The 12,594-nt window shown below is 39.7% G+C and overlaps 1 protein-coding gene across 6 annotated transcripts in view; it reads right to left on the reverse strand.

Moving 5' to 3' along the window:
* ablim3 (actin binding LIM protein family, member 3) overlaps positions 1–12,594 on the reverse strand; it is a 46,716-nt gene that overhangs the window by 31,592 nt on the left and 2,530 nt on the right. For 5 of the 6 annotated variants that reach the window (XR_013101328.1, XR_013101326.1, XR_013101324.1 and 2 more), the window contains exon 2: positions 4,033–4,167. Coding sequence is in view for 1 of the 6 variants with exons in the window: in XM_004541118.3 (XP_004541175.1) it covers positions 4,033–4,167 (135 nt within the window). In the remaining 5 variants the exon portion in view is untranslated. Of the gene's footprint in view, positions 1–4,032; positions 4,181–12,594 lie in introns of those variants that run through there. The other variant, XR_013101329.1, reaches the window with a different exon arrangement.

Here is a 12,594-nt window from a genome sequence, read left to right on the forward strand (position 1 = left end):
TTTTTTTACATGTGTGACAGCTAGATGTAACAACAATCCTCAGAAGAATAGCCTTCTGTGAGTTTATCAACTGTAGAACGTCTGGGAGCTGCACAGCACTGTAGTGCAGAGAATAACAAACCCAACTTACCCACCATTGCTTCACGATTATCTAAAGACTACTCAGTAGAGCAGGGCGATATGACCAAAAATATTTATCACGATATACATTTGAAAATTTGCGACAACGATATAACTGACGATATAATTGACACTAGACAAAATGCTTTACAACTCCACAACTTTATTAGTGCAAAAAAACCCCATCAATGTATTTTCACTTAAACAAGCAGCTGTTTTTTATGTGCATTAAAGTTATATAAAAATGTAACAGTGCAAATGCAAATTCCTTGCTAACATTAACCAAAAGGCATTTCCAGTGGAAATTGGCCGACATATCCTCAGCATAACCATGTATAATATCCACAAAACTTAAAAAGAGGTTCTACACACACAATACCGTAATGTTATGTTGAAGTATCACAGTACATATCACTCCGCGAGGCTCCTGCCTACGACAGCCGTAATGCTCCGACAATCCATCAAGCTGTGCGGCTTCGTAGCTTAGCAAAGTCGTTCTAAAATATTTGACAGATTTTCGAGCGCCGTGTACATAAAATCGTTTCGAGGTCAGTAAACACAACCAGAATTCAAACATAAGGCACACGGGATTATAAGGGGCACTGTCGATTTTCAGAAAAATCAAAGGATTGATTTTAAGTGTGCCGTATTTTCCAAAAAACCACGGTAATAACGACGGCCCGCTAGCATGCTCTACCAAAAATAGTGCTTTGTTGTGTATCTGACGGACGAAAGCTAAACCAGTTCCACACCACTGAAGTTGCAGCATTTTTAAAAACCAATTCTGGTTCATTTGCTTCATTCAACGATCTGCTTTCGCCTTTCACATTCTCCGTCGCCGTCATGCTTTTTCCGTCATGTGCGTATGAAAACAAATGCACTGCGCATGCGCGTTTTACCCATATTCTATCGCGCTATTTCATTTTCTTATCGTTGCCCAACATTATACCGGTATTACTGTGAACGGTATGATATGGCCCAGCCCTACTACTCAGGACGTTTCCTTATGTAAAAAAGTTGTCGGGGTGTTAAAAAAAAGAAAAAGACAGTTGTCCTGTCTCACAAAAAAAAAACAGGGAATGAAAAAAAAAAGAAATAATATTTTTTTTGTTTTTTCATTTTTTAAAAATTTGCACTGAATAATGTTTACAGTGGAAGAGTTTGCACAATTCTAATGAGCTTGAAACTCAATTTTTGGTACGACAGCATTTATTCTTTGGCACAGCCTGAACTCTCTGAGCAAAGCTTTCTTGTCATTTGTAGTCTACAGGAATAGTTCTCCAGGCTTCTTGAAGGACATTCCAAAGCTCTTTTTTGGATGTCGGCTGCCTTTAGTTCCATTCTGTGTCAAAATTATCCCACACTGCTTCAAAAATGTTGGGGTCTGAGCTCTGGGGTGACCAATCACTGACTCACAGTACTCCATTGTGTGGTTTTTTTATCCAGGTATGCTTTTACTGCATTGGCAGTGAGTTTGGGATCATTGTCATGCTGAAAATGAAGGCATGAAGGCGAATTTATGGTTCAGCAGGGGTAGTGTATTCATATTCCGCTGGTAGTCCTGGGATAACCCGTGCACCTGCAGAGAGCTCTGTTATCAGATGTATGCAGTGTACAAAGTATGTGGTACAACCAGTCTGTGGACAACTCTTACTTGTGCTATTGTTGGTGCGTCAGCCAGCCGTGGAGAAGAGCAAAGCTATAACATTCAAAGAGCTGATGGGAAACTAGTGTTAAAAACAATAAAAGGTGTCCACTACTGTCTGTGCTTTTTTTTGTGTATTTTTTTTATCTTTTTTCTGAAGTTCTTCCATTCCTGGTGAGCTCCTCCACCATACCTGTCAACCAATCAGCATTTGGCTAACTCCATGTCACTGGATGCAGTGACTGGATGCAGTTAGGATTTTGGAGGACTACAAAGGAGCATGTCTGCGATGGGTAAAAACCCCCCTCGACAGACAAATTTGCAGGACCCTAAATCACGCTTTAACAGTCGTACACTTTCACGATGTTGTTGCGTGGTGGATGAAAATCTGACCAGATGCATCTATTAGCTCATTTGTTTGCTGTTTCTTAAGGACATGACTTTCAGAAACAGTTCATTTGATTCTTTTTAAGCTCTGTCACTTCTTCTTTTTTTGTCCTTCAATTGTGCAGTTTCTTCAATTTTTTTTACGGACATGCTGCACAGGATGCTGAGATTTGCCAAGCTTTCAGCTAATAGCTCTTTTTGTTCTCGTTTTGTTGGTGCACACATAAAGTTTTGTGCTTGTCAAACTGCTTTATTTTTGGCACTTTTCAAATATTCATATAAAGAAATGGGAAAAATTATGTGTTTTTGCAACAGACTGATGCTAGCAAAGTGCCTAAAGATACAAAAAAATGCTTCTTCGTTAAGCTGTTATGCGTAATGCAACACTGGTTCATCCCTCGCTATTTTTGCGCTTGAATAATTTGTACTTCATAATTAAAGGGCTTTATAAAAAAAATATTCCTTTTAAAATGGTCAGGTATAATAACTGAACAGAGAATGATTGAAAAAGTAGCCAATGTCCACAGAATTTTTTTTTAAAGACCCTTACAAATCCTTTACAAACTAGTGATTAAAACCACTTTAAAAATGTACAAGAAAGCTTGGCTGCTTGGAAGGAAAATATAAAGAAATGAGGCGTGGCTCAAGACTCTTTTAGCACACTGTCGATTGATTTGGGTGTATATAATATAATATAATATAATATAATATAATATAATATAATATAATATAATATAATATAATATAATATAATAAATGTTTGCTCCAAATCCCTTGTAGAGCATTAAACGATAATAAACCATTCCTCTAAGCAACTCGTGCTACCAATGCAAACATATTACAGAAAAGATGTGGCAAAGCGATTCCTTTTTCATTTGTCCTGTAACAGTTTTGGTCTCAAATGTTACAAAGAACCGATAAGTAACCCACAACTTACTGACTGTCTTTGTTTTAGTGTGGAACTATTAACATAATTCTGAGAGCGCTTGCTCAAGGCTGTACAGCAGTGTGACAAACAGCATTCCTCGTTTCTTTCATTTCCAGTTTTCATTTTACACATGCACAGACACGTGCTTATCACGAGCCCCTTTCAGACTTGCCCTTCACTCTGCAAATGTTGCCAATTGTACATGTCAGTTTTGCATTTGAAATGAACTATGAGTCAGTCTGATTTTTGCTGAGCCACATAAAAATACAAATCCCATTCATCAGACTGTCAACCTCCTAAATTTCCCTCAACTTGAATGTCAGTTGGTCACAGTGTGAATACATTTTGCCTCCAAAGTCTACAGCATAACCAGTGTACATTTTACCTGGGTGTGTAGCTCTCAAAATGTCAATTAACCCTGCAGTAAAACATGTTATAGAGCATACTGCCATGTAAATGTGCTTTACACAATAGACAAACACAAATTACAAAAGTGAAAGGCATTCCACACAACTCCTACACTAAGAGGGTGTGTGACTATGTCACCATTGTTTCTATTGGAGGTCACCGGTGCTCTTCCACTGCAAAGCTAAATCAGTCTCATTAATCCACAGCATACAATCTCTTTTAAGTTGCCAGCAAATTAACAGGCTACCTTAGCAGGAGCCTGAGTCGCCTGCAAAGCACCTCTGATCCATTCCAATCCCCACCGTTTACTAATAGTAGCACTCAGCATGTACGCTAGAAGACAGATGAAAAAGTGCATGGGCAGTATCTGCAAGCGTGCATGTGGGTGTGTGCTCAGCAGACGAAGACGTGACCAAGATAGATGTCTTGTTTCTGGCCTACCACTGGAATTCCCAGTTCTTTCTAACCATGGCCACCCAGGCTTGGGAACTGTGCAAGGCAGCTCCAGTTTGTGTGATTTTTATATAACTGATTCATTTCTTACCGGTGCAGGTGAAACACTTGACATGAAAGTGGGTCTCTTGTACTCGTACCACTTCGCCTTTGCAAACTTCCCGACATCGCTGGCACCGGATTGGCCCAGAGCTCCGCTGACCGCCTGTTGAGTCTTGGCGATAAGCTGATGAAGACATAAAAAGAACATTTACTGAACTCAGCTATGGTCCGCTAACACACACATTAAAACATAATTTTGAAAGTTGTGTTGACTGTTCCCATTCCCAGTTTCCTTAAGATTTAGTTTTCCTCTCTCTCAAAGCACATTTGCAGTTCTCAACCTCTGACAAAGTTCTAAGCTTCACAGGCCTTTTATATGTAACTGATGCTAGCTTTTAAAGACACCAAGTTATAGTTACTTGTATCTATATATATATCTATATCTATCTATATACATGGGTGTGTGTGTGTGTGCATTAACCTGCATGGACATGTTGCCGTCGTTCCTGCCATTTTTTTAATACTATTTCTTGATTTTTTTAATTCTTGCCCTCTTAAACTAAATTTAATCAACTTCCCCCTGGGATTAATAAAGTATTCTGATTTTAATATGCAGTATAAACGGAGTCTGGTATGAGTTCAAGCAGGCCAGGGAATCAAGCTCAGCTGCAATCGCAGCAGATGATCTTTTCTCAAAATTACATACTAATGTAGTTTGATATTGCCATTGTCAGTCACACAAATGTGATTCAGAGAAACTATACAGTATACACACTATCTTCTTGGGGCGATCGTGGCTCAAGAGTTGGGCGTTCGTCTTGTAATCGGAAGGTTGCCGGTTCGAGCCCCGGCTTGGACAGTCTTGGTCGTGGTGGTCAGAGGGCCCGGTGGCGCCAGTGTCCAGCAGCCTCGCCTCTGTCAGTGCGCCCCAGGGCGGCTGTGGCCACACTGTGGCTTGCCATCACCAGTGTGTGTGGGTGGATGATTGTGTATAGTGTAAAGCGCTTTGGGGTCCTTAGGACCAAGTAAAGCACTATACAGACCATTTCTTTAAACAGCATGATAATACTTCTGTTAATGGGTGAAAGACATAACGCGGCTTTTCATTTTCAAGTGTTATCTGAGGAGAGAGTACATTACAGACTCCACTGTGTGCAGTTCAAACAATAAGATCAGTGTGTAGCTCTGTCAACACTTGCTCTGAAGCTGTGAGGTCTGACACCTATGTAAGCTTGGTAAGCTCCAGGCTTTCTCTCTCACTGTCTCTATTTTTCACACAGTTATACAGGATGACACACACAAACATATACACACACACATATAGACACGCACACACACACTGCTGTGTCAGTAGAGAAAGCGAGATGGATCCCCTTACCTCATTATACCTTACATGTCAGACTCCTGCAAGCCCAATAGCTATTTCACACAGTCAGGAAAGCACGTTCACACAGAAAGCCTTAAGAGTATCGGAATAAATGCAAACACAAGGAAAAAAGGTAGAAATATTCTATTAACTGAATCTAAATCTCTTGGGCTATTAAGGGCTCTTTAAAGATCCATCTTCTCCTCTGGGTTGTAAACACACTTGAATCCACAGGCAAAGAAATGGACAATGGACAACCAGTCATTCAATATTGATATATATATATATATATTGGAGGTGGGGTGCCCCCGGCCTCTCGGCCTAGGGCTCGGTCACTCAGGCGCAGCTGGGGGCCGGCGGAGCTCACGGGCGCGTCACTGCAACTCCCCCTGACTTCTGCTCCGCGGCTGCTGGGCGAGCCCTCATCTGGGACTCTCCTCAGCTCTTACTGGGACAGTGGCGCGGCTGCCCCTCTGTTGGTCTTCCATGGTCTCTTGTGTTCTGGGGGCCTCTGGATGTCTGGAGTTTTGATCTCCTCCATACCCGCTTCACACCCTGGAGGACGGGGCTGTGGCCCCCCCACACTCCCTAGCAGATCATTACATGGAGAAACCTTTGGAATGCAAGCATGCTGATCCACACAGGTATGCACACATGGGTATTCACAGACGCGGACTAAAGCTTTCTTGGCTGCTGCCTCAAAGCACACTGTGCGCTGTCTATCTTGCGTGCTGCACAATATCGTTTATTATTTAGTAAATACTGATATCTATGACTAGCTAGTTTATTGTGATGGTGCTTTGTTTTCTCTATTATTATGTTGCTCTTTGTTGTTTGCTGTCTCCTCTGTTTGTTTTTGTTTGTTTGTTTGTTTTTTTTTCTCCATACAGGTGACCCAGGAGGTTTTTTTTTTTTTTTCTCTCTCTTCCCCCCCCTTCTCACCGTCTCTTCTCCCCTTTGGTTTTCTTTCTTTCTCTCCCCCTCTCTCTCTCATTCATTCCCCCTGTCCTATTTATTAAAAAAAAAAAAAAAAAAAAAAAAAAATGACAAAGGATGAACTGAAGCTCTGCCATCACGTAATGTCGCATACTGCTGTTTCTGATGTCATTTAGGAGAAAAAAAAAAAAAAAAAAAAGATATATATGTATATATATATATATACATATATATATATATATATATATATATATATATATATATATATATATATATATATATATATATATATATATATATATATAATGGCAAAAGAGCTGGGATTTATCACTTATTTATCTCTATCTTTCAAAGCAGTATGAGAGGTCATACTCTCTGTGGAAGGGGTGTAATGGCTGGGTAACCAGCTGGCCTTGACTACCTGAATAGCTAAGTGAAGGATTGCGCTGCTAAAGTCAAAGCAGCAGCAGCATATGGGCTGCCATGACAGTGCTACTGATTCCATTTCACCGAGTGAATCCCAAAGGGCTGGCATCACTTAAACAGTCTAAGGGCCTTGCACATCTCAGAGTCTGAGCGCTCCTTGCGTGCCTCGAAGTTGACAACAGGATATTCACTGTGCACGTGAACACGAGGACGTGCATGTAGGCATAACTGTAGCTGTGTATTTTCTCACTCTGGACAGAGTTGTGGGCACTGGAAATATGCAAGCATATTTTTCCCACTCCCCACCTCCCACACTGGAGCCTCTGTAAATCCATAACTTTCCTCACAATGTTGGCAGCACTAACCTGACTGATAAGTGCAAAGGCGATGGTTCAAACAATAGCACTTCCGTAAAACTATCTCTTTTTTGTCTTTTTAGTTTTTTTTATTAATGTAAAAAACAACTATTCATTAACGCTGTTCCCAGCAGGTGGACATGAGAGATGATGGGAGCTAACGGCAGAACATGTAAGCCCGTGCCAACACCTGTAAAAGACAGAGTATTTACTTACAGGTCTGACCTTCTTAATCTGGGCCAGAACAAACCTCTGGCACACAAGACAGGTAGGTAACATTGTACAAAAATTAACAATGTAGCTCAAATCTGACCGTGGTAAGGAATGGCAGTTATCAACAGGTATTTAAATTATAGGCAGGGGTGAGGTAAATGGCAAGAATTTTTTTCAAACACTCAACAAGTCTGTTTTAATGATCTAGGTGCTTGTTTAACCTCTTGAATGTCTGTGACAGAAAGAGAAAGACAGCCGAGGATCCAGGTCCAAAAGAAGCTCAGGAGCCGAAGCATTATGTAACTCTATCTAATTGTGTCAACACACTCACTCTCATTAACTGCAGCAAAGCTCTCCAAGTCCAAGCCCCTTATAGGCACCTCTCTAACAATCCTCCTTCCTCTCCCCTAGTGAGGTGTTGAGTCGTTCTTCTAAATTATGGCCACCAGACTACCAATTTAATCCACTGACTCCAAATCATTTGAGAGTAGCCTGGAAGAATACAGCCTTTGGTAACAGGTGATAACAACAGGGCTTTGGTCAGAGAGGCAGACAACATCCCCAGGGACTGAGAGGTTGCTGCTATTTCTACCCCTGACCTGACAGCCCCAGGGAAAGACATGCTGTGGGTTCAGTCATGAGGGATGCTGGGTAGCAATGAGAAAAAGAATAGGACATTCTAAGCGAGCCAATACAAAGACCTTTAGGAATTAAGATGAATTATTAAAAGGAAAAGAACTGCTTTGCAATCTGCGATTAGTTTCCAAAGCTTTTTCTTTGGTTTTCAAAAACTTAAATTTCATTGTTGAATTCTAACAAATTGAAATTGATCTCTACTGAACAAAGACCACAGGCACAAGACTTAAATCAAGGTGAATTCATTACAGAGGGAAACTTATTTGGTAGTCATCTTAAAATTGTAATTTTTATTGTTTAAAATCCATAGCATAGGAACTGCAGTTTGAGAAGTTTGCAAAAAGACTTGACTGACAGTCATTTTGATGCAAAACCATCAACTTGTAGTTTAGCAACAGAGCTGTAGTGTCTGGTAAGGTAGCAGATAATCTATCACAAGCTGTGAGAATCTCATCCATAATTTTTCAGCAGGCATCTTCCTGGACAATTAGACAGCTGGTAGCAAAACATCAATGCCTAATGTCGTTCATGTATCTGGGCGACAACTCAAGCCCTTTAGAGAAAGCTGCTGATGAATTTTTCAAATTCTGTTTTTTGCCGTTTTCTGATCCAGACACTAAATCCTCTTATAAAACTCTAAAGTGCCATGAAATCCAAGCGGCAACCAGCAATGCCAAAAGTTGGAGCCACTTGAGAAGTACGGCAGCTAGATGCTGGCTCTAAAAGACACACTTTGTTAAAATGACTGGGAAAAACCCCAACTTCTCTGTGAATTATATTAGCTTTTGTTTTCTACAAGCCTGAAGTCACATGTGTGTCTTGGTGGCAAATTTTAAAAAGCATTACAGTATTTGATCAAGAACAAAATACTCAGCCTAGGTCCAGCTATTGTTACTGTCTATACAGGCTGGAGAGTAAAACCACAAGCATAGATATTGAAAAAATGTTATTGATACCAGTGTTATTATCAGTTCTGCTCATGGGTCTCATTCTTTATCGATTCCCTTAACGACACAACCAGGAAAAGAGTAGGCCTACAGAGGTTTTCATTGTCCAAGTATGAAAACAGTGTAAAAACAGAGTACAAATAAGGACTGCAGATGACTCAAGTGTACAAACATTTGACTGCCATGAGCTCCATGTTATTCTTTTGCAATGCGAAACAATCGGAAAAAAAGATCCCAGAACTGATGTAGTTAGGATACTGACGTACTGAAGGGTTGTTTTTTTTAAACTGTTTACTGAAATATTTTCCAGTTATAGTTATATAATGGACATGGACATAATGTGTAGACTCGTAGCTTTCATTTTAGTGTATCCACAATTAAATTGGATGAAGAGTTTACAAGTTTCAGCTCTTTAACATGGGCCAGATTTGGGTAATTCCTTCATTATGTCATTATCAATTAGGCAGATAAAAGGTCTGGAGTTGACTTAAGGTGCAGTGCTTGATTTGGAAGATTTTGCTGTAAACAGACAACATGCAGTCATGCAAGTGAAACAAGCCGTCCTAAAGCTGCGAAAACAGAAAAAACCCATATGAGAAATTGCTGCAATATTAGGAAGTGAAATAAGTTGTGAAATCTAAAGTTTGGTACATCCTGAGAAAGAAAGACAGCACTGCTGAACTCAACAATGCAAAAAGACCTGGACGTCCACAGAAGACAACAGTGGATGATCGCAGAATCATTTCCATGGTGATGAGAAACCCCTTCATAACAGCCAACCAAGTGACCAACAACACTCTCCAGGAGGAGAGGTCAAATCAAAATCAAATCAAATCACTTTTATTGTCACATCACATGTGCAGGTACATTGGTACAGCACATGTGAGTGAAATTCTTGTGTGCGAGCTTCACAAGCAACAGAGTTGTGCAAAATACAATAATGTAAACAAGCAAAATACAAGAATGGCTACATCTGAAACTAATAAATATATGTACAATATATAATAGTATATGCATTTCTGGATGTGTATACTAAATATTTTTCTACGTGTGTGTGTGTGTGTGTGTGTGTGTGTGTGTGTGTGTGTGTGTGTGTGTGTGTGTGTGTGTGTGTGTGTGTGTGTGTGTGTGTACACATATTTCACAAATTAAGAGAGGTGTATCGATATCCAAGTCCGCCATAAATTCAAGACTGCAAGAAAGTAAATATAGGAGGGGTTCACTGCAAGATGCAAGCCACTCATAAGCCTCAAGGATAGAAAAGCTAGATGGACGTTGCTAAAAAAGCATATAAAAAAGCCAGCACAATTCTAGAAATAACATTCTTTGGACCAGACCAAGACCAACCTCTACCAGAATGATGACAAGAAAAAAGCATGGAAAAGACGTGGAACAGCTCCTGATCCAAAGCATATCATATTATCTCTAAAACATGGTGATGGCAGTGCCATGGCTTGGGTGTACATGGCTGCCAATGGCACTGGGACACTAGTGTTTATTGATGATGTGACACAGGACAGAAGCAGTCAAAAGAATTCTGAGGTATTCAGAGACATCTTCTTAAATCCAGCTAAATGCAGTCAAATTGATTGGGCGACGTCTCATAATACAGATGAACAATGATCCAAACCATAGAGCCAAAGCTGTTTATTAAAGCAAAGAAGTGGAATTTTCCTGAATTGCCAAGTCAGCCATGCATTTCACTTGTTGAAGACCAAACTTTGGACAAAAAGGCCCATAAACAAAGATTTGAAGAATGTCTTGGTTTCTCTAATGTTCAAAGATTACACAGTAATGTATAGCAAGGAAACATCTGTCAGATGATCAAAAAAGTTTGTTATCTGATAATAATCTTAACAGTTAATCAACTTGTGAGTGCAACACCACATAAATCATAAGCAATGCTTTTGTAATTCTGATATATAATTTCACAACAAAGCAACATCATATCTTCCGTGTCTGTGATCTAAAGAGGCCAGTGGTCATGTTTTTCCATGCCTTCCCCCTTCCCCTGTCTTTATATCCCCTTTGGGTAGAAGCATTTATCAGAGCAATGGTAGTGTCCAATTGTATCACAAACATCCTGCTGCTCCACAGAGTGAGAAGGGTCAGGTCGCTACTGACAATCTGAATAATCACTCAGTCCTACCAGAAGCCAAGGTCGTGGAGACGGCATCCTTGAGGACAGAACAGCGGTCTGGCTCAAAAGAGTCTACTGATTAAACTGTCCAATGAAATGAACAGAGCACTTACAGTTTAAGATAAAACAAATGCTAAATGTTATTATTATGATTTGAAAGTGGCTTTTAATACTGTAAAGAAAGAAATGAAAAAGAAAAAAACCTCACCTATAAGCAGCAACAATGGCCTCCGCTGCAAATTAACAACAAAAAACATGTGCTCGATTTTAATGTCGGCCTGTAAGAAAAACACACCAGTTGTATGTGATTACTGCATATGAATATTCATCAGTCTATACCAGCATCTGTGTTTGCATCTGTGCATCTTTGTTCTCTGTGTTATTATAATAAGGCATTTTGTATCGAGAGGGAAAATAGCATTTGGCTCTGGTTTGGACTGTTCACCACATGACACGGCTCTTCTCCTCCTTCACTAGCCCTGCTCCAGTAGATGCTACCCATAAAACCAGGAAAACAATGAACAGTAAATAAAACAGCAAAATAAACAAAAAATATTAATTAATGTAGTAATAAATCAATTAATTATCCTAATTAACATAATTATTAATTACCTTAGTGTTCCTGGGCCCAATAAGGATAGCATCTGGCAGCAGGTCATTTATGGATGGCCCTCAAGTGTCAAATGAGCTGCTCATCTGTAAAGTCATCTTTCACTGATTGCCTGTTTCGTATTCTATTTTATTTCATATTGAAGCTGTAAATAAGCAACTTGTTATATAACTAAAGGTAAAATTTAGCTAAAGCTAACGCAAATCAAATTGTGTTTAAAGCAGATTTTTTTTCTCAGATTTTCTTGATCTAATCAGATCTGTTTGCTTGATTCTGCACTTTAGGATGCACATCTCAAGCAAATCCCTGAAAGATGAAGTTCCAGCAGACATCTATATCACTCTCCTCTTAATTTATTATGCTAGCATTTTCCAACAAGCATTCGTTAGACAGTACAGCTGATGCTCATTAGGCAGGTATTTGGTGTTTTAGCACTACAGGTCCACCTTTGACCTCATGGTGGCACAAGCTAGTCATTAGAATATAATGTATGGGAACATGAATATTTGCATCAAATTTCATTTCCACGTGACTAGAAGAGCAGCAACATCATTATCAGATATTGGCCTGACACTAGCTGAAATAGCTGGAAGGAGCATCTGTAAGTACGGGCTGGCTTCTGCAGTCATTTCCATTCTTTGTTATTCTGAGTTACCTAAATCATGTGGCAGCACTGCACTGACAAACCAGTACATGACCGTAGGAGGAAAGCCAGCAGAGCACGTAGGAGCTAGCAATAATGTTTCGGCAGTTTAGAGAGGTTCAGGTTTCATTCCAACAAGTCTCTTTGGTTTTTGTTTGTGACTTTGCTATATTTTCAAAGCATTTGCACAAGACTAAATAATAAATCCAAATGGTCAACATATTGGAAACTGCTGCTGTAACATTTAAACCATATGTGTTATTTTTCATGAGACACAATACAACTTTTTTTTAAGTTAAGACAGCCAAAGAGGAAACATTTTTACAGTCCCCATATGC

This window comes from Maylandia zebra, linkage group LG2 (genome assembly GCF_041146795.1).
Source record: "Maylandia zebra isolate NMK-2024a linkage group LG2, Mzebra_GT3a, whole genome shotgun sequence".
NCBI classification, from domain to species: Eukaryota; Metazoa; Chordata; class Actinopteri; order Cichliformes; family Cichlidae; genus Maylandia; species Maylandia zebra.